The sequence below is a fragment of the Gadus morhua genome, chromosome 16 (genome assembly GCF_902167405.1).
Source record: "Gadus morhua chromosome 16, gadMor3.0, whole genome shotgun sequence".
NCBI classification, from domain to species: Eukaryota; Metazoa; Chordata; class Actinopteri; order Gadiformes; family Gadidae; genus Gadus; species Gadus morhua.
The window spans coordinates 11,982,264-12,008,117 of NC_044063.1; the positions used below are offsets into that span (position 1 = coordinate 11,982,264).

General features: G+C 39.4%; 4 protein-coding genes and 1 long non-coding RNA gene across 7 annotated transcripts; 4 read left to right on the forward strand and 1 right to left on the reverse strand.

Moving 5' to 3' along the window:
- The first annotated feature begins 2,219 nt into the window (after nt 1-2,219).
- LOC115561136 (extracellular calcium-sensing receptor-like) lies at nt 2,220-4,291 on the forward strand. Its single transcript, XM_030380957.1, has 4 exons — nt 2,220-2,690; nt 2,813-3,043; nt 3,159-3,282; nt 3,378-4,291. The coding sequence occupies exons 1-4, from the start codon at nt 2,220-2,222 to the stop codon at nt 4,289-4,291; spliced, it is 1,740 nt and encodes a 579-aa protein (XP_030236817.1).
- A 1,555-nt stretch (nt 4,292-5,846) lies between these two features.
- LOC115560870 (uncharacterized) lies at nt 5,847-11,582 on the forward strand. 3 transcript variants are annotated; one of them, XR_003979849.1, is made up of 7 exons: nt 5,847-7,187; nt 7,380-7,471; nt 7,774-7,812; nt 8,194-8,274; nt 8,369-8,524; nt 8,631-8,721; nt 9,577-11,582. It is a non-coding gene; the product is annotated as an uncharacterized LOC115560870 (long non-coding RNA). The 3 variants fall into 3 exon arrangements; XR_003979850.1 differs by having other exon boundaries at nt 5,847-6,258; nt 7,774-7,816; XR_003979848.1 differs by having other exon boundaries at nt 5,847-6,258.
- Nucleotides 11,583-12,384: 802 nt separating this feature from the next.
- On the forward strand, nt 12,385-15,556 carry LOC115561137 (extracellular calcium-sensing receptor-like). The gene is made up of 5 exons (XM_030380958.1): nt 12,385-12,456; nt 13,093-13,893; nt 14,051-14,281; nt 14,399-14,522; nt 14,643-15,556. Exons 1-5 carry the CDS (start codon nt 12,385-12,387, stop codon nt 15,554-15,556), a joined length of 2,142 nt encoding a protein of 713 aa, XP_030236818.1.
- Nucleotides 15,557-18,005: 2,449 nt separating this feature from the next.
- Nucleotides 18,006-21,176, forward strand: olfcn1 (olfactory receptor C family, n1). The gene is made up of 6 exons (XM_030380959.1): nt 18,006-18,094; nt 18,223-18,508; nt 18,638-19,210; nt 19,582-19,704; nt 19,936-20,059; nt 20,263-21,176. The coding sequence occupies exons 1-6, from the start codon at nt 18,006-18,008 to the stop codon at nt 21,174-21,176; spliced, it is 2,109 nt and encodes a 702-aa protein (XP_030236819.1).
- Nucleotides 21,177-21,534: 358 nt separating this feature from the next.
- On the reverse strand, nt 21,535-25,632 carry LOC115560853 (extracellular calcium-sensing receptor-like). The gene is made up of 9 exons (XM_030380473.1): nt 25,400-25,632; nt 25,099-25,295; nt 24,920-25,026; nt 24,376-24,663; nt 23,539-24,087; nt 23,172-23,393; nt 22,648-22,771; nt 22,084-22,556; nt 21,535-21,981 (listed from the first exon to the last, which is right to left on the reverse strand). The coding sequence occupies exons 1-9, from the start codon at nt 25,630-25,632 to the stop codon at nt 21,559-21,561; spliced, it is 2,616 nt and encodes an 871-aa protein (XP_030236333.1). The 3' UTR covers nt 21,535-21,558.
- Nucleotides 25,633-25,854: the final 222 nt, after the last annotated feature.

A 25,854-nucleotide genomic window follows, 5' to 3' on the forward strand; every position in this document is an offset into this window, starting at 1 on the left:
TGCAGGTACCTTTCCACTGCTGCGGCGCTGGAGTTCTATCACTCTGGGTCCAAGGCGGAGAGTGGCCTCTGGCAGTCACTGTAGCCTTCAACTGAGTGTGCAGGTAAAGGCCAACTATACAAGTGTCTTGGATGTCTGCCTGACAGAACTCGTAGCGTTGCTTTGTGCCCGCCACTGTGACCCACAGAGACCCCCTCCCATTCTTTTCTGTCAGATTTCTAGTCAATGTCCTGACTTTCGTGGTGGTATGTGACCAACTTGGTGCTGGAGAGCCCTCTGAGGGAAATGCAATAATTCAATGTAATAAAGAGAAAAAAAAAGTGAGAGATGGAACTCACAGAGTCCAAGGCTTCCCATTCCTCCTGCTTACACGTTTCTTTGGTGGGCAGCCCTCAATAACCACAGACCGGACCGCCTGAGAGGCCATTTAGAGACGGACCTGGGCTGAATAACCCTTGTTTAATTTAGTTTGGTGGCTGTAAGTGCACCACCTGAATTGACATTAAACCTAGATCATTGTAAAGGCCTCATTTTGGTGCTGGTATAGGCTTAAAAATTGTTTAAGTAATCCTGCCAGTTTGTTTGAAACAAACATGGAACATCATAATTAAGGAATGAGTGTTCATGTGTGTAATTCTACACATTGATATATAGTTTTACACCTACACTGTTGTATTTTTCACAGAACCAAACCATTCCTTTGATGTCAGAAGGTCATTCTCAGCGCAATGACTTTAATGATGACTTGCACCAAAACCACAATATATGTATGTATTTTTTGTCAATTTGTAAAAAAATCGACACTTTAATGAAAAACGAGTGAATTATCCTAATTGAACCATTACCTGTTAGAGGTAAGGAACACTATTGCACTAAATATTGATAGAATAGTTACTAATGGAGTTAGTAATGACATGTTCACACTGCTTGTTAGGATTTTTTTGGTTTAGGACATCTTTTGGATAATAAACATGCACCGGGTCAAATTGACCCGGGAACACCATTGCTGTTCCTGACAAACGAACATAACAGGAGGGTTAAGAAAATTTGAGTTTTGCCTGGTCTAAATAGCAGTCAGGCATAAAAGTATCTCTATTGGTTGAGTATTCTTCACAACAACAACAAAGATAATATAAAGGTCAGCCCAGGAGAGTATGGCTACAGGCTAGGAGATGGTTGCTGTGATGGGCTGGATCAGCATTATCCTAATTACACTACTGGTAAAGGGCAAGTCAGAGGAACAGTCATGCAAACTGATAGGGCAAACAGGGTTTTTGGAGTTTTCCAAAGATGGAGATCTTATTATAGGAGGAATATTCTCTCTAGATTCAACTCAAGTAACAGAGAATTATGGCTACCATGCATATCCTTCAGTATTTTGTACTGGGTAAGAGGTGGATGCAAATTTGTTTACAATTTCGTGCTACATTTTCTAAATAGACTGAATGATTATTTATAGCGTGTGTATCCATTTGCATATGTTTCCAAATTGTTTTACTTGAATATTTATTACATTATTTCAAGACTGAATCCCAGGGAGTTGCTGTTTTCCCGTGCTGCCATCTTCACGGTGGAGGAGATCAACAAAAACCCAACCCTGCTCAATGGAGTGACCTTGGGCTACAGGATCTATAACGGCTGTGAGGGCGACAGCCCAATGAGAGCAGCCATAGAGGCTGTAACATCAGGGGAAAGCTGCAGTAAAAGAGTCAAGGCCCTGATTGGCCATTCCTCTTCTGGTGTTAGCAAAGATGTAAACCTTATAGTTGGACCGCTAGATATCCCTTTAGTAAGAAAGTATTTTTTTTTAAATTAAAAATATGTATGTTTTTGTCTTATTGTCATAATGTGTATGATTAACACTTGTTTTCACTTTTCTTTGTTTACAGATCAGCCACCTTTCAACATGCGCCTGTTTAAGTGACAGACGTTTATATCCAACATTTTTTAGGACTGTACCAAGTGATAAATTTCAAATTTCTGCTTTGGTACAGCTTATGAAACATTTTGGCTGGCAGTGGGTAGGAATAATTCACAGTGTCGAGGTATATGCATCTGATGGTGCTGCTGAGTTCATTAAGCAAGGAAAGGCAGAGGGTATATGTGTAGAATATGTCATTAGCTTTGATATGTATGATACCAAGATAGAACATAAAGTAACAGAGAAACTCAAAGCCTCCACGTCAAGCGTTGTCCTGCTATACATGTCATTATTCTACATGAGAGAGTTGTTCAAATTGATAGACGGGAATAAGTTACCTCGTAAACAATGGATTGGTAGTGAAGCTTGGATCTCACAGGTAGATTTGGCTTCCCTGGGAAGTAAGAACATCTTACATGGGGCAATGGGTTTTGCTCTACCTCAGTCTATTATTCCTGGTCTTCTTGAGTTTATTCTGAGCTTGAAGCTGAGTGATGAACCAGAGAGTGTCATGATCAAAGCTTTTTGGGAAAATTTCTTTGACTGCAGCTTCTCTCCATCAAATACCACAAAGCTCTGTACTGGGGATGAGGATCTAAGAACAATCTCCAGTGCTTACACAAACACAGCATTAAGGTCTGTGAGAAATGTGTACACAGCTGTGTACTCGATTGCACATGCTCTTAATGCGTTATTGCAATGTGAAAATGGATTAAATCCCACCACAGGAAAACACTGTGTAAACAAGAGTGATATCCAGCCCAAACAGGTGCAGTATTGGTCTTATCTAATCCTATTTTAGAAATGTAATTGTATTTAAGTGCATATAATATTAGTTTACAATTTCATTCTTTTCAAATATCCTAATAACCTTGATTATTCTCTGTGCAGATACTGGAACACATGAAGCTGGTGGATTTCACCGTACTGAATGGTTACAAGGTATCTTTTGATGAAAACGGAGACAGTGTGGCACAGTATGACCTCTTAAATTGGCAGTATAAAGAGGATGACTCTGTGAATGTCATTAACATTGGGCATTATGATAACTCTTTACCTGAAGGACAAAGATTCAGGTTTACACCTAACACAACAATTGTATGGGCCCTTAACAGCATTGAGGTAACATATAGCTGAACAAAAAACGTTTCAGTGACTACATTCCTCAGAATGTCTCTATTGGTATGACTCCATTCGTGCAACTTAGTCATAGTTGTGTAACTATTGTCTCTTTTAGCCTCCAAAGTCTGTTTGCCGGGATGCATGCCCTGCCGGAAGTCGCAAGGCCATTAACAAGCGAGCACCTGTGTGTTGCTTTGATTGCTTTGAATGCCCAGAGGGAGGCATAAGCAATGACACAGGTAGGATACTCTACTCTTAATGGTACAGAAATAAGTGCTGATTACCATTGATCGATCTACTTAACATATTAGGTTTGGTATTAACTCTCTTCCAGATTCATCAGACTGCTTTTTGTGTACTGTTGAATTTTGGCCAAATGAAAAAAAGGACAAGTGCATTCCAAAACCAACTGAATTCCTTTCCTTCACAGAAATCATGGGGATTGTATTAACTGTGTTTTGTTGCTTTGGCGTATTTTTGTCCATTTTAATATTCATAATTTTCTTGGTTAATAGAGAAACACCTATTGTCAGGGCCAACAACTCTGAGCTGAGTTTCCTGCTGCTTCTCTCTTTAAAACTGTGTTTCCTGTGCTCTCTGACCTTCATCGGCCGTCCCTCAGACTGGTCCTGTATGCTTCGCCACACAGCTTTTGGGATCACCTTTGTCCTCTGTATCTCTTGTATTCTTGGGAAAACGATAGTGGTGTTGATGGCCTTTAAGGCTACACTACCTAGCAGCAATGCTATGAAATGGTTTGGTCCAACTCAGCAGAGATTCAGTGTATTGGCTTTCACTCTAATACAGGTTTTAATTTGTATTCTTTGGTTAACAATTAATCCTCCATTTCCAAACAGAAATGTTCAGTCTTTTAAAGACAAAATTGTTTTAGAATGTGCCTTAGGATCCCCTATAGGGTTCTGGGCTGTGTTAGGTTATATAGGACTCCTAGCTATATTATGTTTCATACTGGCTTTTCTGGCCAGAAAGCTGCCTGATAGTTTCAATGAGGCAAAATTCATCACCTTCAGCATGGTGATATTCTGTGCTGTTTGGATCGCCTTTATTCCTGCTTATGTCAGTTCTCCTGGAAAGGCCACTGTAGCTGTGGAGATATTTGCAATTCTTGCGTCCAGCTTTGGCTTGTTATTGTGCATATTTGTACCAAAATGCTACATTATTATTTTCAAGCCAGAACAAAATTCAAAAAAGCATATGAAGAGTAAGATGCAAAGCAAAGGTATCTAATGATTGACTCACATGTGTATAGGAAATATAAACATGAATATACATACTATGATTTCAAATGATACATTAAATATTCATACGACAGATGATCTTGTCTTTTTAAAATATGTAGATTCAAGGAACAGTTGACACCAATGATGTCACCTACAGATATGAGTTAGTGTGTTTATAGAGGTCAAGAAGTCTTCCATGTAATTTCACAATCAAAAAGTCTGAAATGTTGTCCGTCTATTATCCTTTATATTTCTAAACCAAGATGATTCTGAACCATATATTGTAGTGCACCCTTGTTGCATGTTTAGATCAACAATAAACCACAATATCTTATGCAGATGTATTATACAATCCAAGATCTTAATTTCTTATATTTTTCAGACTGAAAGATGGATTTATTCAAAACAGTCTCTGAATCGGTTATACATATATGGTTATTATATCACCATGACTATTTATTTATTCTGTACAATAGTCACAAACGCCTAAAATGAATTTAATTGTACAGTGATAAAAATAAAAAAAGACATATATAAATGATCTTTTTTAAATATAAATATCAGTTGTAATTAGAGTGTGTGTATTTACTATATTTGTCTGTTTATATATACACCAACACCCATTGAAATACGATATAACATTTTCCTGCAAAATTACACTATCATTTTAGCAAAGGTCGGTCGACCAGATAATGACTATTACTGTTTTGTATTAATATGCAACTGCTGATGGAATTATGTGAACAAACACACACACAAAAAACCCATACACACCTGTGAATGCACACACACAGGAGAATATATATATATATTCATAGATATTATTGTATTGTGTAATTATATCAATTGATAAAAAATGTGTACGATACATTTTATCTGATAAGGAGTCTAGACCAGCCCACATGTGGTTTAGGCTACAAAGCAAAAAGAAAAATAATTGATTGTTCAAATTTTTTATTAATTGATCTAATGATATGATATATATAAATTGATATAAACACAAGTATATTGATATATTGATGTGCAATTGCTGTGGAGTCTGCATTTATAACAATCATCTCACATATTAGAGCCTTATGTGCCTTACATGTGTAACTGACTGCACACCCTCACTGTAAAAAAAAGTTGTGATATATAACAGAATTTTACTGTTTATTTTACAGATTTTGTCTGTATTTTTAAAATACCATTTAATTTACAAAAAGAGACTGTTATTTTACATGTCAAATGTAAAATAACATGAAATCACTGTAACTGTGAAAACACACAATATTCCTGTTCTTTTACAAAAAAAAACTATTAGAAATCCATATATTTATTGTTAAAATACGTTCACAAATATATCGTAATTTCACAAATATTTGTCTTTTATTTAAGGGAATAAACCGTCAAATTCAGTTTTAATACTCTAAAAAAAGTAAAAACTCATTTAAAGTTACTAAGAAATTAAAAGTAAAATAACTATTTCATTATTAATGTTACTATAATTTCTTTGTTAATTGAAAATGTGTTAATTGATATAACCACATAAACTAAATGCTTTTCATCCGTTTCCTTAACCTACCACTTCAAAGCATTACATTCTGCCAATGTTTTGGATGTATGGTTACTTGACCCAGGTTATGGAAACCTTTGATAGAGTATGGATTAATTTCAGTGAGGTTGAATGTAAGTTTTTAATCCATGTATGGTGACTTGACCAAGTTATGGATGCCTTGAATAGAAATGTTACTGTTATCAAACAAACTGTATACAAAACGTTTGATTTATGTTTCTCATCAAAACATATATAAATCATGTAGAACTCTTACAGCTTTGAGGGATGTTACATCTATAAGTTTCAGTCATTTTAAGAAGTAAGAAATAAGTTATGTTTTGTCTGGAACACTATGAACGCGTCATCAACCACGTGGTGAAGAAGAACGTTGCCATTTTGTGTTGAATGCGTGTGGACCTGGGGAGATATCTTTCAAGGTAATTAAATCTTACCAAATATGTCACTGTTAGAGTCAGTCACTCTAAAATACTCATGACTCATTCACGAATTTAGGGAATAAAGCATGTTTTTCTATCGTGTGAAAGCGTAGTTGACTTTCCTTAGAACTATGCAGTTAATTGGTGTAATTCGCTGGGGGGAGGGGGAGTTACTAACTGCATGCTTAAGCAACTCAAAATGTTGGCGCATTTTTTGGGATATATTCACTATACCACGGTGGGGAAAGTCGTTGGTAATGTCTTTATTTGTTATGCTGCTATGCCCGGTAAAACGTAAAAACGTGTGAGTATATTAATTGGGCCAGTGAGAATTTTGATGGTCCTGTCTGTAGCCGAGGGCTCTGTAGGCGTCACGTACACGCGGCAATGGCAGCTAGCGTTTAGCATTAGGCTAATATTAGCATCGCTGGGTAGCAAAGGCATTCATAGTTTAAGCGGTTTGGTCTTTACCAGCTATACCTAGCCTTCCCCAGTCATTGTAACGGACTGGGTATTATGTAATGTTGTGTTATGTGTTTTCCTCTGTTAAAATAGTTTGTTTATTTCCATTTCACGGGGTTGAGTTGTTGGGATTCCAGAGAGTTGGTGGATATGTCATAGGCTGTAGGGTCGTGATTGGCTGAGAACCAGGAAACGTTATCGTTGTTCTGGGGAGAGAGCTAGGCTAAAGTGCGATGCTAATATTGGCCTAATGCTAAACGCTAGCTCCTATTGCCGAGTTTTCGTGACGCCTACGGAGCCCTCGGCTATAGACAGACCGTCGCCGTTCTCACTGACCCAACAGTTTATTCGATGTAGTTGCTTTTGCGTTGGCTACAGCCCACAGTAGCCTGTGTATTAATTGGGAAATAAATCGCCAGAAAACCCCAGTTCCGTCTCGTGGCATTTTTACAGAGGGACGCTACAATGTAATGTTTTCATTTCATTTTGTTGTGTTAAGAATGTATTATTTTTTAAGGTCTTGATGTCTAATTACCTTAATAGAGCCATATTTAAATGAGAAATGAGGGAGATTTTTATTTAACTGTTGTATTGAAATGTTTATTTAAGGGTAAACTTGTTCTGTAGAAACTGTTTGAATCACAAAATATTTGTTTTAGTTTTTTCTGTAGGTATAGGTAATTGGTGTTGAGACAGTTGGGTTGAGACGGGCTTCTGCTTCAAGCATTGTTCCTAAGGCTCTGTAGAAATTGTGAGTATTTAAATGCTTTATTTGATTCACTTGACTTATTTAAACTTAATAGTATTAAAATGTTGCTGTCAATTTATGACAATTAATCTTAATATTTTGGTACTGTGTGATAACATTAGCCTGCAGTAATATACTTTCCTGTGTGATTTATTAGGTCCCCATTCAACAGTTTAAAAGCACCATGAACAATGAATTGCATAAACTACAATAAAGAGTAACTGTGAAGCATGTTGACCTATTCTTTTAGGAAAGCTATATGGATGTATTTGGTTGGCTGGCCTAACATTTTTCTCTCTTTCCAGTGATATGGCAGTGTAAGGGGTGTTCCGTTGCAGTAGCTAGTAGGTCTTTACTTCTTAATCATTATAAGCTCAAGCATCCACATTTTGGGCGCACCATCCACTATCCATGTACATTTAAGACTTGGAATGCCTTAATTGTACACAAAAGTAGAGTTCATTCAACACAAGTTAGTCGGACTCCAAAAGAGTTGGTTACTTTCAGCTGTCACTTATGTAGATGCAAATGTCTATCTAATGAAAGGGAATACTTTATTAATATCAACATACATCTGAGGAGAAATGAAATTGTCTCTGACATGTTTGTTGGCTGTACTTTTCAAACCAATATTTATGGAACGTTTATGTCTCATAAGAGAAGCCGACACACACCTCATAACCTAACTGATTTTATTCCTGGTATTGTGTTAACGACTACATTAGCATCACCATCATTACATGATTCTTCAGCTGATTGCCAGGATGAGGAGTTTGTGGAAGAGGAAGTTTCTGTTGCACCCCTAGGTTTGGAAGACCAATACAGACCAATTTATATATTTTAAGTATAAGATCATTAGAAAATGAAGTAATCAAATGATTGTCTTATTTTTATTTTCAGATAAATGCAGAATTTAAGCGCATTACCACCATGCCCCTGCAATCCAGATTTCTGACACAGCTGGATGTAAGATCTGACAAACTTCTAAAGCTGTTCGAAAAACGAGGAGGACAGATAGGCAAGCGTCTTGAGAGAACTTTGGCCCCCATGACTCAAGTAAGAATGAATTTTTGGGAAATAAAATACTGAATTTACAGAGAAATTTGATAGAGGAAAAAGGATTCCAAACAAATGTCTTTCTCTTCTAATCTACATGACCTAGGAAGATTACGTTGATGCAGGGCGGGAATGTGTTCTCAAGTGGCTGTGTGTACCTCAACGAAGACCCAGCAAATCTTGTCAGGGAGTTCGTGGTGAGTGAAGTTATTTTACCGATTTTGATATTTTTTTGAACACCAAAATGCGTAGTTAAAGGGGACCTATTATGCTTTTTCGACTTTTATGACCTATAAACGTTGTTATGATTGATAGTCATGTTTAACCATACTTCTCCGCCCCCCTCCTGCCAACCCAACTCCGTTGTGATTGGTTACCTTCCTTGAGGCGTGTGCGCGGGCAGATTTGACCAGGCATATGGGGGCGTGGCAGGAGTGCCTCTACGTAGATGATTTCCCGGAAATGTGAACAAGTGAATCGCAAACGTTGTCCCGAGTGTTTAGCGCTCTGCACAGCCACCCCAGACGGTCAGCAGGGAATACGTCGAAATGCATGTACGTCATTATTTGACACTTGAGTATGGTTAAACATGACTATCAATCATTATAACAACGTTCATAGGTCATAAAAGTCAAAAAAGCATAATTGGTCCCCTTTAATGAAATAGATCTAGGCTACTGTACTGATGCAAATTACGCAACACACTTCCGTTGTGTTTAGTAACATTTATATTGGTTGCTCGACCTTAAGGTCTGGTTAGTTTAATTTTTGCTTCCATTACATGACACACAGGTGAGTGATTTATCCAAGTTAAAACTTGACTATAAAATGAACCCTCTCGTGTTTTATCGGCACAACACTATATAGACATTTTAATTTGAAACATGTACAGTCTGCATTTAAGTTTAACAAAGAGAAAAGGAGAGGCTCACAGACTACCTTAAATTATTTAAAATGAAAAAATCTTTTAAATAGCACTTTCATTATAATTCCATTGTAAATATGATTTTTGTTTTTTCTGACTCCGATTTATTTGTGATTTCACTGTTCAGGCAGAAGACGAAGCCGCCATCAAAGAATCGATTGAGGACACCACGGTGGGAATATTTGTCGTGAAAAATGATGCAACCAGTGGTCCAGAGGACGTGGGGATTGTCCTGGAAGGCCTGCAGATAATGCAAGGACTGGACAACACTGCATTAGCTGCTGCCATATTGTTTGGCCTAATGTATGTATTGAACCTCAACTACCCTCCTGAGCTAAAGAACATGTTTGAAGTGCGCCAAAAAGTTGTGATGGAGCTGGACGGCACCACGCTCTCAAAGAAAGCCCAAGTTCTCAAAAACAGACTGAGTGAGCTGTTGTCCTAACCCTGCTCATTGACTTGATTCTGGACTGTACACATGCAACTTTGCGGTTCTTTGTTCTTGTTCTTGCAGTATTTACATACAGCATGTCTACTGTATTATCAAATGAATGTTTTCTCTGGAGCTCATGCGTTCCCAAAATGTGACTCGGATTTGCTGTTTTCTCTTAAAGTAATAGAGCTGCTGAATGAGCAGTTGCCATGGACTATGTTTGCTCTGTGAATGCACTTGTCTTTTGACATGCACTCATGCAGCTTTAGTTTTTCCTTCATTCTTTTGGCAGTACTTAGATTCTTGGAAGAATTACATTTTTCGTAGTATTAATGATGTTTGTCTAGGTCTACTCATTGTTTGTTGTGCGGTGATTCATTCAAAACACTGGCAGTACTTTTTTATTTTATTATTTTATTAGAATTTTATGCAAAGTAAAAAAAAACATAATGCAACCTAACATGTTTTGGGATTTCAGTGTTAAAAATGTCTAGTGTTTTCCAAAAATGTCCAAACTATTGCTATTTGAAGGTGGAGTCAGCGATTAAGGGGAATTCTTGTTGTCAAAATCAGTGAATATCTCATGATGCACTACCTGTCCGTACTTATGTGCTATAAATCTTTTGTTAGTGCTCAGCCTCTGTAAACCAAGGACCTATGGACATGCAATTTGTAGGCAGGACAAGCATTCTCCAGAGTCAGCTCTAAGTTTTACATGCCTAACACTGGCTGTGCTATTTTATTTTATTTCATTTTAATCGACCAAAGTAATGGGATTTCAGTGTTAAATGTTGTATTGGGATTTCAAGCTTTGGGATTTCAGTGTTAAATGTAGTATTTGAAAGAAATACAATAGAAAGTTGGTTATTTGTGCCTTATTTAGTCTCATACTTACTTGAGCAGTAAGTATGAGACTAAACATTTAGTCATACTTTTTCAACTTTTTTTTTACATGTTTTGAAAGATGAATCACATTATTTTCTGTCCATATACTGTTATATTACATCAAATATAAATTATTTTACAACCTTTTTCCATTAAAAACCAGCTAAGAACAGCAAATTTCTGTCCATTTAATCAGTATTATTCGTAATACAACATTTATTTACCATATTTCTAGGTAATTTCATCGTTTTAAAATGTGAATGTTTCTAATTAAACATTAAAAACAACATGAAAATAAGGCAAAATCTTGTTAAAATTACAACTTTAAACTGTTTTAAAATGTGAATGTTTCTAATTAAACATTAAAAACAACATGAAAATAAGGCAAAATCTTGTTAAAATTACAACTTTAAACTGTTTTAAAATGTGAATGTTTCTAATTAAACATTAAAAACAACATGAAAATAAGGCAAAATCTTGTTAAAATTACAACTTTAAACTGTATTTTAATTATGGAAATTAACCGTATTTTTACGAGAAAGAAATTATCTGTTATTTCACAGTATTTTTCTGGCACCCCAGCTGCCAGAATATTACCGTTTTTTTACGTTGTTTTTTTTTACAGTGTGTCCACGGGAATACTGGTCCAATGAGGGACACTCATTGACCATTGAGTTTGACCTGTCCTATCATGAGCCAATGGGAATAGCCTTGACGGTGGTGTCCCTGATCGGGGCTGTTCTGTCTCTGTCCACTGTGTCCACCTTCCTCTATCACAGAGAGACTCCTGTCATAAAGTTCAGTAACTTTGACCTCAACTGCCTCTTGTTGTTCTCACTCTTTCTTTGCTTCCTCTGCCCCCTCACCTTCATCGGCAGGCCCACTCTTTGGACCTGCATGTAGCGACACGCTGTGCACTGACACTGTCAGTGCACAACTTGAATTTACATTAAACCTAGCTCATTAGAAAATGCCTCATTACGATGCAAGTACAGGCTGAAATATTGCTGCAGTGGTGTAGTCAGTTTGTTTAAAACAAACATGGTACATTATATTTAAGGAATGGGAGTTGTTCTACACGTTGATGAATAGTTTTACACCTCTACTGTTGTACTGTTCACTGGTCCAAACCATTCTTTTGATCTCACAAGGTCATTCAAGGCATGATAACTTGTAATGATGACTTCACAAAAACAACACTTATAACTCCCATTCATTTGGCAATGCTTTGAGTTTGCTTTGTTAAAAACAGGTTTGCTTCCTATAATGCTTAATTTCGGCTTTAAGTCTCATTTAGCCTTTAGGTTTCAAATGTCAGTACCAAGGCAATATGTTTTCTCGTAATAAATGGGTAAAATTAATCAAATCGATGAATCAACTGATTAGTTCAGAAGTGTTTGTGAGTAGTAAATGCTTACAAGCATTTACTGCGTGATTTGTAAAAGTCTGACACTTTTAAAATGGTCAATACACACTGTAACACTAGAACATTTAAAATTGTACCTGGTCTGAAGAGCAGTCAGCAATACAAATATCTCTATTGGTTAAGGAATCTTCCCCACAAGAACAAAAATACTATAAAGGTTAGCGCAGGTAAGGATTGCTACAGTTTAGGAGATGGCTGCCATGATGGGCTTGATCAGCATTATCCTAATTACACTACTTGTAAAGAGCAAGTCAGAGGAACAGGCATGCAGAATGATAGGGCGAACAGGCTTTTTGGAGTTTTCCAAAGATGGTGATCTTATTATAGGAGGAATATTCTCTCTAGATTCAACTCAAGGAACCAATAATCATGGCTATCATGCATATCCCTCTCTATTTTGCACTGGGTAAGACATTTATGCAGAAAATAAGTTTAATGTCACGCTATTTCTTTTCTAAAAGCATTCTCTTTTTGCTGTGTGTATCCATTTGAGTAGGTATCCGTTTTAATTGAATATTTTCTGCATTGTGTCAAGCCTGAATCCCAGGGAGTTGCTGTTTGCCCGTGCTGTCATCTTCACTGTGGAGGAGATTAACAAAAACCCAACCCTGCTCAATGGAGTGACCTTGGGCTACAGGATCTATAACGGCTGTGGGGGCGATGGCCCGATAAGAGCAGCCATAGAGGCTGCAACATCAGGGGAAAAGTGCAGTAAAAGAGTCCAGGCACTGATTGGCCATTCCTCTTCTGGTGTTAGCAAAAATATAAACCTTTTAGTTGGAGTTCTTGATATCCCTCTCGTGAGACATTAAGACAATTTCGAGTCATGATTTCTCAGTTTTGTTTAAATTGTGGTAATGAGTATGATTAACACTTATTTTCACTTTCCTTTTTTACAGATCAGCCACCTTTCAACGTGCGCCTGTTTAAGTGATAAACGTATCCATCCAACATTTTTCAGGACTGTTCCCAGCGATCAATTTCAAATTTCGGCTTTGGTACAGCTCATGAAACATTTTGGCTGGCAGTGGGTAGGAATAATTCACAGTGCTGAGGTGTATGCATCTGATGGTGCAGCTGAGTTCATTAAGCAAGGAAAGGTAGAGGGTATCTGTGTAGAATATGCTATCAGCTTTGATTTGTATGATATCAAGAACGAACAAAAAGTAACAGAGAAACTCAAAGCCTCCACATCAAGTGTAGTCCTGCTATACATGTCATTAACCTACATGAGAGCGTTATTTAAAAAAGTAGACACAAACAATTTACCTCGTAAACAATGGATTGGTAGTGAAGCTTGGATCTCACAGGTGGATTTGGCTTCCATTGGAAGTAAGAACGTCTTACATGGGGCAATGGGGTTTGCTCTGCCTCAGTCTATTATTCCAGGTCTTGCAGATTTTCTAATGAGCTTGAAACCAAGTGATGAACCAGAGAGTGTTATGATCAAAGTGTTTTGGGAAAGTTTCTTCGACTGCAGCTTCTCTCCATCAAATACCACAAAGCTCTGTACTGGGGGGGAGGATCTGAGAACAATCTCCAGTGCCTACACAAACACAGCATTAAGGTCTGTGAGAAATGTGTACACAGCTGTGTACTCGATTGCACATGCTCTTAATGCGTTATTGCAATGTGAAAATGGATTAAATCCCACCACAGGAAAACATTGTGTAAACAACACTGATGTTCAGCCCAAACAGGTACAGTATGTTTAGTTAAATATATAAGTATGGTGTACTGAAGTACAGACTTATTTGATCCTATTTTGGAAATGAAATTTAAATTACTTGCATATATTATATTTTACAATTTCAGTGTTTTCACATAACATAATAACATTGAATATTCTCTGTGCAGGTACTGGAACACCTGAAGCTGGTGGATTTCACTGTACTTAATGGTTACAAGGTATCTTTTGATGAAAACGGAGACACTGCGGCACAATATGACCTGTTAAATTGGCAGTACAAGGAGGGTGGCTCTGTGAATGTCATTACCATTGGGCAATATGATAGCTCTTTGCCTGAAGGACACAGATTCAGGTTTACACCTAACACAACCATTGTATGGGCCCTTAACAGTACTGAGGTAACATATAACAAATATAACAAATACAGTTTCAGTGACTTTATTCCTCAGAATGTCTACTAGGTGAATGATTTGATATGTATATTATCAAGGTTGTGTAACTATTGCCTCTTTTAGCCTCCAAAGTCTGTTTGCCGGGATGCATGCCCTGCCGGAAGTCGCAAGGCCGTTAATAAACAAGCGCCCGTGTGCTGCTTTGATTGCTTTGAATGCCCAGAGGGAGGCATAAGTAATGAGACAGGTAGGATAAGTATTTTCTAAAGCTCACTTGCATGATGAGCCTAAATGTGACTGAAATGAGTGCTGTTGATCATTAATTGATTTTCTTTACATATTGGGTATGATATTAAATCTCTTTCAGATTCATCCGATTGCTTTTTGTGCACTGCTGAATTTTGGCCAAATGACAAAAAGGACAAGTGCATTCCAAAACCAACTGAATTCCTTTCCTTCCCAGAAATCATGGGGACTATATTAACAGCATTTACTTGCTTTGGTGTATTTTTGTCAATTTTAATATTCATAATTTTCTTAGTTCATAAAGAAACACCTATTGTCAGGGCCAACAACTCTGAGCTGAGTTTCCTGCTGCTTCTCTCTTTAAAACTGTGTTTCCTGTGTTCTCTGACCTTCATCGGTCGTCCCTCAGACTGGTCCTGTATGCTTCGCCACACAGCGTTTGGGATCACCTTTGTCCTCTGTATCTCTTGTGTTCTGGGGAAAACGATAGTGGTGTTGATGGCCTTCAGGGCTACACTACCAAGCAGCAATGCTATGAAATGGTTTGGTCCAACTCAGCAGAGACTCAGTGTATTGGCTTTCACTCTCATACAGGTTGTTATTTGTATTCTTTGGCTAACAATTAACCCTCCATTTCCTAACAAAAATGTTCGGTCCTTTAAGGATAAAATTGTTTTAGAATGTGCCTTAGGATCCCCTATAGGTTTCTGGGCTGTGTTAGGGTATATAGGACTCCTAGCTTTGTTATGTTTCATACTGGCTTTTCTAGCCAGAAAGCTGCCTGATAGTTTCAATGAGGCGAAGTTCATCACCTTCAGCATGGTGATATTCTGTGCTGTTTGGATCGCCTTCATCCCTGCTTATGTCAGTTCTCCAGGGAAGTTTACTGTAGCCGTGGAGATATTTGCAATTCTGGCTTCCACCTTTGGCTTGTTAATATGCATATTTGTACCAAAATGCTATATTATTATTTTCAAGCCAGAACAAAATTCAAAAAAGCATATCAAGAGTAAGATGCAAAGCAAAGGTATGTAATGATTTATTCACATTTGCATAGGAAATATAAACATGATGATGTATACTATCATTTCAAATGTTATATTTAAGCAATAGATCACGACAGGCTGTGGTATGTGCTCATTATACCACTGATAAGGGGTGTTGTGCGCGTCGGGCCGGCGACCCCCTTCACAGTGGTATAATTTGCTTTTATACAACGGTTACTATTATGGCAAAACGAAAGTCATAAACACACTATATCTAAAAAAAAAAGTCAAAATAGCTGTTTTTTTAAAGAATACAAAAAAGTAGTCCCTCCTGGCTGCCTTCAAAATGCATGACGGTCGCTATGCAACACACTTTAGCGTCTGTCCGAGAGAAGGCTCGGCTAGAGCGGTTCGCCGGCAATTTATCCTATGGAGCAGTTCACTCACCGTGTGCCCACGCTTTCGTTAGTCTCTCCATCGCCTTGCTCACTCCCGGAGTAACAACATTTACACCCTCTCCATCATTCAACATATTTTTAGGCTTCAGTGAACTGTGCTATTGCTTTTATACAACTACTTTTATACTTTGTAACCGTTTCTACTTCCAGGCGCGGAGTGATATGCAAACTTTCACAAAATGATTGGGCGTCATAGCAGTTATGTATACGCTCATTATACAACAGTTATGAACCAAACAGATCTCTTGATTTAAGCCAACCGTTGTATAATTAAGCAATAGATCACGCCAGGCTGTGGTATGTGCTCATTATACCACTGTTAAGGGGCGTTGTCCGGCCCCGACGCGCAGCGGAGGGCCGGCGACCCCCTTCACAGTGGTATAATGAGCACATGCCACTGACTGAAGTGATCTATTGCTTTTATACAACGGTTACTGTTATGGCGAAACGAAAAAAAAGAAAAAAAGAAACCAAGAAAGTCAAAATAGCCGTTTTATCAAGGAATACAAAAAAGTAGTCCCTTCTGGCTGCCGCTTTGCATCGACGTTCGCTATGCAACACACTTCAGCGTCCCTCCGAGAGAAGGCTCGGCTAGAGCGGTTCGCCGGCAATTTATCCTATGGAGCAGTTCACTCGCCGTGTGCCTAAGCTTTCGTTAGTCTCTCCATCGCCTTGCTCACTCCCGGAGTAACAACATTTACACCCTCTCCATCATCCAACATATGTTTTACTTTGTAACTGTTTCTACTTCCAGGCGCGGAGTGATATGCAAACTTTCACAAAATGATCGGGCGTCATAGCAGTTATGTATACGCTCATTATACAACAGTTGGGAACCAATCAGATCGCTGGATTTAGGTCCCCCGTTGTATAATATAATGATTTATTCACATTTGTATAGGAAATATAAACATGATTATCATTTCAAATGTTATATTAAACATATATATGATAGATATATAATGTTGTCCTTTTTTAAATGTATATTTTATAGACGAACAGGTGATATCAATGATGTCACCTCCAAATGTTAGTAAGTGTATTTGTAGAGGTCTAGAAATTTTCCATGTAATTTCACAATAAAATACCTGCAACATGTCTGAAACATTGTCATTTTATTATTCTATCTACATGTAAACCGAGATGATTCTGGACACTATAATGTAGTGCACACTTGTTGCGTCTATAATTCAACAATAAATGTCTCATAGAAATTTGTAATTTATTTTAATTTCAGATGGAAAGTCTCAGAATCTGTTGGACATATAATGCATATTATCTGGATATTATATAGATAGGAAAGATAAATATCATACTGCAATTTCTGTTTGCATATATATGTATATATATATAATGATTTAAACACACAATATGATATTAATATTTCCTCTTCCTTAACAAAGGAATAGGAGAGGAGCATAGATCAGCCATAATGTTCTCTAGCTCCAAAGTCGAAAATTGCTAGTACAAACACTGTTCCATAACCTAGAAAGCACAAGGAATTCAAAAATACAGCCCTATCCTGTGTGTGTGTGTGTGTGTGTGTGTGTGTGTGTGTGTGTGTGTGTGTGTGTGTGTGTGTGTGTGTGTGTGTGTGTGTGTGTGTGTGTGTGTGTGTGTGCGTGCGTGCGTGCGTGCGTGCGTGCGTGCGTGCGTGCGTGCGTGCGTGCGTGCGTGCGTGCGTGCGTGCGAGTGCGTGTTGGTGTGTTTGTGATAGTTGTGTTTGTATGTGTGTGTTCATATAATTCCATCAGCAGATGCATATGATTATAACACAGCAACAGAAATTCTCTGGTCAACCGACATGGGCTAATCTTATAGTGATATTCCCATGGGGTAATTGCACATCCTTTATTAAGCACCTCTCCTCCTGTATCAAGGTATAAGAGAGTGATCGCTCTCACAAAATGCTAGACAAGCATGTTTAAATCAACGAAGGCCATGTTGAACTTGTGTTTTATATTTTGGTTGAAGGCAGCCTTGGCTTGTGAATTGATTGACAGTTTTGACATGAGTACCTTATTTCAAAAGGGGGATGTGATGATTGGGGGAATTTTTCCTATTTTGAATAAACAAATCAGCAGCATGCCCACTTTTGAGAGAAAACCACTGAATGTAAAATGTGCAGGGTAAGTATTGCTATTTGCATGTATATTTCATTTAATCCTCTCATGTTATCTCTCCTAACCTTAATACTGTATATTAAGTATAATCTCTGAACTTACTACTTGTAATTGCTCTCTACTTTTCTCCTTAGATTTGATTTGCGTGCTTTTCGGTGGACTCAAGTGATGATCTTTGCAATCGAGGAAATCAACAATAGTCCAACAATACTGCCTAACATTTCTCTGGGCTATAACATCCTTAACTCATGTGCCTCACCTACCAATACACTACGTGCTGCGTTGACACTAGTGAGTAGGACAGAGGAGAATGAATCCACTTCTGCATGTCGTCCGCCTCTGACTGCCCTGATAGCAGAATCAGGATCATCGCAGTCTTTAATATTGGCTGGGACCTTCGGGCCATTTCAAGTTCCAATAGTAAGCTTGTTATGAATTATTATAAGTATGTATGTTAAAATGTTGTATGCTATTAGTCCAGGTCCATACTTTTTCTCAGATGATGAAGGTATGGTTCATATTAATCCACTTATTGTTTTCCCCCTATAGGTTAGTTACTTCTCAACGTGTGCCTGCCTGAGTAACAGAGCTAAATATCCAACCTTTTTCCGCACAATCCCCAGTGATTTCTTCCAAGCTAAAGCTTTGGCAGCGCTGGTCAAACGCTTCGGCTGGCAGTGGATCGGGGCCATTCAGTCAGACAATGATTATGGGCGAAACGGGATACTGGCCTTTAGGGAAGAGGTTGAAAAGATGGGGGTTTGTATTTCATTCGTGGGAACGGTCCTGCGCACATACAAAAGCGATAAGATCCTTGCTGTCGTCAAAATGATCAAACGCTCAACTGTAAAAGTGATCCTGGCTTTTGTTCCTGAGGGCGACCTTTACCCCCTGATGAAAGAGATTGTTAGGCATAACATCACCGGCATTCAGTGGATAGCGAGCGAGGCCTGGATTACAGCGGCGCGTCCCTCCACACCTGAAATGTATCACTCTTTTGGCGGCTCGATAGGATTCGTGGTCCGAAAGATGTCCATTCCAAAGTTGGGACCTTTCCTAATGGACCTTAGCCCTTACACAGGCCGAAGTTCTGCCTTTGTGAATGATTTCTGGGAGGTGGTGGTGGGATGTAGTCCCCCCTCAGTGGGTGCACTCTCTGTGAATCCCACAGAGAAAAGTAAAAAATGCCATGGAAATGAATCATTAAGGGCGTCGCAGAATGCCTTCTTCGATGTCACGCAGCTTAGAGTGTCCTACAATGTTTACAAGGCTGTGTACGCTGTCGCTTACGCCCTCCACTATGTTTTATTTTGCCAACCAGTCGGAAAGAAACGAGTCAAGCCATGTTTAGACGTATCACAAATTCTGCCCAAAGAGGTGAGTGATTCGTTTGACGAATTAAAAACAATTTAAATATCAATGCCATTATGGGTAACTTAAATAAGACAAAAGATAGCCCATGCTTATTTTTAGTCCAACCCTTTTGCTTCCAGGTCAGTGAACGTCTACAGGGTATTCATTTTACCGACATGTTTGGAGACACTGTGTTTTTCGACCAGAATGGGGACCCCCCTGCGTCGTACGACATTATTAACTGGCAGATGAGGGAAGGGAAGGTTCAACACGTGACAGTGGGAAACTTTACCTCCACTTCTCACAATGCATATGAACTCAAAATCCAGGAAGAGCAAATTGTCTGGAGAACTGGAAAGATGGTGATTGTGAAATTGATCCAGTTTCCATGCAGTCACGCTGTGATTGTATGAGGAATCAAATGTCAAACGTGTTCACCATGAACTTCACAAGAACCCATATGCTTTCTTTTTTTTTCTCTTCTCACCTTTTAGGTTCCAGATTCAGTGTGCTCAAATGTGTGTCCAGCGGGTACCAGGAAGGCTCAAATTAAGGGACAGAGTATCTGCTGTTTTGACTGCATACCATGTGCAGAAGGGGCCATAGCTAATTCAACAGGTATACTCATGGAGCGAAGGCTCGTCGTAATGAATATCGTTCCTAATGCTGATCTCAGACAATGAAAGTTACCATTCGTTCAACAGCTTCATGGTATTATGTGTTGAGCCAGATATCCCCAATATATATAGATGAATTTTGCTGTTGGAATTGTTGCATTTACAACAATCATCTCACATATTAGAGCTGTATTTGCCTTACAGGTGCAACTGACTGCACACCCTGTCTACGGGAATACTGGTCCAATCAGGGACGTGACGAGTGCCTTCTGAAAACCATTGAGTACCTGTCCTATCACGAGCCAATGGGAATAGCCTTGACAGTGGTGTCCCTGATGGGGGCTGTTCTGTCTCTGTCCACTGTGTCCATCTTCCTCTACCACAGAGAGACTCCTGTCATAAAGGCCAGTAACTTTGACCTCAGCTGCCTCTTGTTGTTCTCACTCTTTCTTTGCTTCCTCTGCCCCCTCACCTTCATCGGCAGGCCCACTGTTTGGACCTGCATGTTGCGACACACGGCCTTCGGGGTAACCTTTGCCCTCTGCATGTCTTGTGTTCTGGGGAAAACCATTGTGGTAGTGATGGCCTTCAAGGCCACGTTGCCTGGCAGTATAGTGTCAGGGAAGTTTGGCCCTGCCCAGCAAAGACTAATCGTTTGCTCATGCACATTGGTTCAGGTCGTTGTATGCATTTTATGGCTGAGATTCAACCCACCTTTTCCAGATATGGTGTTCAGGTATAGCAATACAAAGATAGTGCTAGAATGCAACCCCGGTTCTGAGACTGCATACTATGCTGTTTTAGGTTATATAGGAATCCTTGCTGCAATATGTTTGGTTCTTGCATTTCTGGCAAGGAAACTGCCTGATAACTTCAATGAGGCAAAGTTCATCACCTTCAGCATGTTGATATTCTGTGCCGTCTGGATCACCTTCATCCCTGCTTATATCAGCTCTCCAGGAAAGTTCACTGTAGCTGTAGAGATCTTTGCTATTTTGTCTTCTGCCTTTGGCTTGTTGATCAGTATTTTTGCACCTAAATGTTACATAATATTAATTAAACCCGAGCAAAATACAAAGAAACATGTCATAGGGAAAACTGTAAACAATAAAGTCTGAATTGTAAGTAAATACAATATATGAATTCCCCTGTTGGCTCCTTTTTTTATTCCCATGAGCAGTTTTTTATGGTATAGGAAGGAATCGAAACATGTTTTTTTGATAATTTATTAGTATGGGCTGATGTATAATGGTAAGCTTAATTGGGACATAGCAAATTAGAGCTGAGGAACATTTGAAAAAAACAGTTAATAAGTATCTAAAGGGTGTAGTTTTAATTAAATATGAATATAATATAGTGTATGCAGCACATTTTTCAATGCACGACCCGTACAAAGACAGATATGACATTCAAAATTGACAAAAAATAAAAAAAATAAAATATCATCTATTTAGGCCTATGTATTTATTTTGAAATATACGCATCCTTATGTTTATGCCTTCATTTCCTCATAATATTTTTCTTGCTGTTTTTTGCTGGCTTGAAAATGATAATGTAGCACTTTGGAGCAAAAATACAAAACAGAAGACCATAAGCAGAAGCCAGAATCGCAAAAATATGCACAGCCACGGTGTATTTACCGGCAGTGCTCACGTAGACGGGAATGAAAGTGATCCACACCGCAAAGAAAATGAGCATGCTGAACGTAATGAATTTAGCTTCATTAAAATTGTCAGGTAACTCACGGGCCAAAAACGCCATGAAGAAGCACAGGCATGCTAACAGGCCGATGTAGCCGAGAACACACCAGAAGCCGACCTCCGAGCCGGTAGCACACTCGATAATGATGGTGTTCCTGAGGTAGCCTGTGTTGCTATTGGTGAAAGGCGGATAGGTGAGCAGCCAGATAAGACAGATCGAGCCCTGAATAGAGGAAAGATGGGACAGTGTCATTGATACTGTTGATCTAGTCTATTTCATCTATTGATTAATTTACATTTGATTTTAATTTAACGCTATTTTTACCTGGACCACCGTGCACACAAGCACACTTGCTCTTTGCTGACTGGGTCCGAACCACTTCATAACACCACTTCCTGGCAATGTGGCCCTGAAAGCCATTAGGACCACTACTGTCTTAGCCAGGAGGCAGGAGATGCAGAGAGCAAAGCTGATGCCGAATGCTGGGTACCGAATTCGGCACAGCAAATCAGAGGGTTCACCAATGAACAAAAGCCCAATAAGGAAACAGGTGGCCATGAATAGCAGAAGGAAGAAGCTCAGTTCCATGTTGTTTGCCCGGACAACAGGTGTGGCCCTGTGTTTATAGAACATAACCAGAACAAGGAGAGATAAACAAGCTCCAAGAACTGATCCAGCACATAGAACAATACCCATCGGCTCCTGGTAAGACAAGAACTCAACATTCTTTTGGTGGCAAAGGTTTCTCATGTCGTTAGGCCACATGTCTTCTGGGCACCGTGTGCAGTCCAAAGAATCTGGTAGAAGAGAGAGAAGGACAAAAACTCATTCTTATAAACAGAAAAAAAAATTAAAGTGATAGATGGGACTCAAAGAACATAAACCCACCGGTGTTGTTGCTGACCTCCCCTTCAGCGCAGGTGACACAGTCAAAACAGCAGACAGGCTTCCCCTTCCTCCTGGCTACACGCTTCCCTGGTGGGCAGCTCTCACTGCACACAGACCGGACCGCCTGAGAGGCAAAACAAGGCCGCTCAGAGAGGGCCCTGGACTGGATACACCTGGTTTATTTTTTTTTGGTGGCTGGCAAGGGTACCACTTGAATTTACTTTAAACCTAGCTCATTAGAAAGGGCCTCTTTATGATGCCGGTACAGGCTAAACAATTGCTGTGGTGCTACAGAAAGTTCAGTGTAAATAAACATGATACATTATTTTTAAAGAAAACCAATCTTTATTATTGTCTTCATTTTTGATTTTTGTAGACTTGTGAAATGATCGTTGAAGGTGGAATAATACAATATCCAATAGATATAAAACCAACAGCAGCAGATTGCCGAATGCATTTATTAAATGAACACAGAACATTCTGGGAGGAAGAGGGGGCCTGGGGGGGATTTGACGAGAACACACCTGTTGTCCAACAGGCCACTGAATGGCAGATTCATTCACCACAAGGCTGAGCTCTGGAGACAGGGAGGCATCGTAAAAGCCCACCTTCAGCAGCCGCAGAGAGCCATCCTGCTCCCTTCGCCAGTTCATGAGGTCATACGAAGCGATGGGGTCACCGTTATGATCAAAGTCCACATTTTCACCCAATATGGAGAACTTAGTATTCTTCATGTAGTGGAACAGCTAAATTTAGGGATCAAAAATATTTATTACATTGATTCAAATATTTTTTGATAATAAATAATCTATGTATTTCTTAAAAAATATAACATTACATTTTAACTGCTTCACATACAAATCATATCAATGAAAGTAGGTGTCAACACACCTGCCACGGCTCTAGACTTTGAGGTTTTCCACAGGTGCCGTTCACAAAGGGCCCCTGCCCCGCCTCACAGTCACTCATTCTCTGCAGTGCATGGGCCACCAAATACACAGCCTTGTACACGTTATACGACACCCTGAGCTGGCTCACATCTGAGAAGGCAGAGTACACGTCGTTTAAATCCTCCATTCCAGTGCAAGGCTTTCGATCCAGATGGTTGACCATGTGAGAATGTGTGTTCACAGAGCCGTTCAGTCTGCAGTTAAGTGACTCTTCCCAGAACTCTGTGAGGAACGCCGAGTCTTGGAGGTTAGACCGTCGAAGCCTGGACAGATGCTGCTTCAACCCTGGAATTTCCTCGGCTCTGCGAATACCAAAGCCCAAGGTGCCGCTCAAGAGGTCGCCAAACTCCTCCCAGAGGGACTTAACTGTGGCCCAGGCCTCGCCCGCGATCCACTGGATGCCTGTGATGTTTCGCTGTCGAATGGCTCTCATGATGCTTTGCACTTCTGTCTCACTGCAGAAGTTGATTATGACCTTTGAAGATGACCCCTGTTAAAACAATAATAAATTATATATAAAAAGAGTCTGGCCACAGAGTATCAAAGGAGGAGTACGAGAAGTATTTGACAAAAACTTGAACTTCAGAAAGGACATTTTAATTGCTGTTATTCAAATGTCTTCCTCAAATTGAATGATTACAAAACAGCAATATTGCATAACTTGTTCATTTGAGGAGTGTAAATAACTAGTTTGTTGTACAGTGTTTTATTCCATCACAAATGTAAACGTATGAAACCTTTATACTGTTATCCTATCGATCCTCTGAATGATATTTACCTGAATGATATCAAGGAGCTTATCCAGAGGCTTCTGACTCAGAACTACGGGAAAGTGGTGAACATAGGCAGCACACACGCCATACAATGAGGACTCCTGGAGAAAGAGCTGTACGGCAAAGCGTGCATAGTCAGACTCCTGGCCAAGGACCCCCACCCAGGTCCAGCCGAAGTGGCTGACCAAGCGGGCCAGGGCTCTGACCTGGAAGGCATCGCTGGGCATGGTGCGAATGAACATGGGAAACTCTGTCTGCTCGCTCAGACAGCTGCAGGAGGCAAAGTAGCTCACCTAGTTGAGGGACAAACAGAGGATTACTTGTCATTCAGAAGTTTGCCTGTTTTACTTCAAATCAATTATGTATTTTTTGTCTTATTTTCTGAAATGTAAATAATAAATATTAAATTAATTTTAACGTGTAAATGTTTAGCACAATATATACAAAGCTATTGTTCAAATATATTGGGATAGTATACAATTAATATGATAAATATGATGAGTTATCTGACAAATACGACAAAAGGAACTTTGTTCCATAAATTCTCACCAGGGGGATCTGAAAGGGGCCCAGACTTCTAAGCAGAGCCATCGACACACCAGAGGATGCATCTCCTATGATTACAGGAGACGGGGACCTGGTGACATCGGCACAACCTAACACTGGAGACCTGGAGCCTAAACTGATCAGATCCCCCTTGTCAGAAAGCTCCCCGACTGCCTCCAGACTCCCATTCCCGGTGGCTGGGGGGCCCGGCTGTCCATTCACTAGAAGCAGGGAGGCCTTCAGAGACACGGGGACCTCGTTACAGCTGTCTCTGATGTGGAACCCCAGCCTCAGCTCAGGCAGCAAGTCACTGCGCTGGTTGATCTCCCTGATAGCAAAGGTCATGGTCTGCATCCAACGCATGGCGCGTGCACTGAAACTAATCATTTTGTTAACGTTAATTAGATGCACACTCGACAGGTAAAACAAATCATGCATGCATAGGGAAACAGACAATTTTAGATGCTCGAAATGTTGGCTTACAACTTGTATGAGCCAGGTTCTGGTTTGGATGTGTACAGTGGAAGAGAAGACACACGGGTGTAGTGTAGAGGAAAGACACCCCCTACCACAACATCTCCGCCTTGGTAAAAACTGTTTGACTCTTCTTCTCCGATGTAAGCACAGTCAGTGAAGAGGGCAGCTGAACTTACATTGAGGTCATTGAAAAGGAATATTACTGATAGAAGAAGAATCATGGCAGCAATGCGAGCCATAACTGCTACTAAATATTCATAAAGATTATTAGTCTAGTATATATTTAAACACATAGATTATTCAAAAGACTACTTGGCTTCCACATGAGCAGGATGTAAATGGCAATCGTATTCCAAGTATTCATTTATATACCTCTGACTTGTGAATATTAACATTAGAGAACCGCCCAGTTATGAGAATGTGGGTTGTTTTGTTTTTTTTATACAGAAAAAGCCCCTCTG

Excerpts from the sequence above, each read along its gene's own strand:
- LOC115560853 (XM_030380473.1), bottom strand. The coding sequence starts at position 25,632 with ATGGCTCGCATTGCTGCCATGATTCTTCTTCTATCAGTAATATTCCTT. Across the intron at positions 24,088-24,375 it reads AGCTCCTTGATATCATTCAG|GGGTCATCTTCAAAGGTCAT; the intron begins GTAAATATCATT and ends TTGTTTTAACAG. Across the intron at positions 22,557-22,647 it reads GGAGGTCAGCAACAACACCG|ATTCTTTGGACTGCACACGG; the intron begins GTGGGTTTATGT and ends CTCTTCTACCAG.
- LOC115561137 (XM_030380958.1), top strand. The coding sequence starts at position 12,385 with ATGGCTGCCATGATGGGCTTGATCAGCATTATCCTAATTACACTACTT. Across the intron at positions 12,457-13,092 it reads AGAGCAAGTCAGAGGAACAG|ATCAGCCACCTTTCAACGTG; the intron begins GCATGCAGAATG and ends CCTTTTTTACAG. Across the intron at positions 14,523-14,642 it reads AGGCATAAGTAATGAGACAG|ATTCATCCGATTGCTTTTTG; the intron begins GTAGGATAAGTA and ends AATCTCTTTCAG.
- olfcn1 (XM_030380959.1), top strand. The coding sequence starts at position 18,006 with ATGATTGGGGGAATTTTTCCTATTTTGAATAAACAAATCAGCAGCATG. Across the intron at positions 18,095-18,222 it reads CTGAATGTAAAATGTGCAGG|ATTTGATTTGCGTGCTTTTC; the intron begins GTAAGTATTGCT and ends TTTTCTCCTTAG. Across the intron at positions 19,211-19,581 it reads ATGATTTCTGGGAGGTGGTG|GTCAGTGAACGTCTACAGGG; the intron begins GTGGGATGTAGT and ends TTTTGCTTCCAG.
- LOC115561136 (XM_030380957.1), top strand. The coding sequence starts at position 2,220 with ATGAGAGAGTTGTTCAAATTGATAGACGGGAATAAGTTACCTCGTAAA. Across the intron at positions 3,044-3,158 it reads GGGCCCTTAACAGCATTGAG|CCTCCAAAGTCTGTTTGCCG; the intron begins GTAACATATAGC and ends TGTCTCTTTTAG. Across the intron at positions 3,283-3,377 it reads AGGCATAAGCAATGACACAG|ATTCATCAGACTGCTTTTTG; the intron begins GTAGGATACTCT and ends ACTCTCTTCCAG.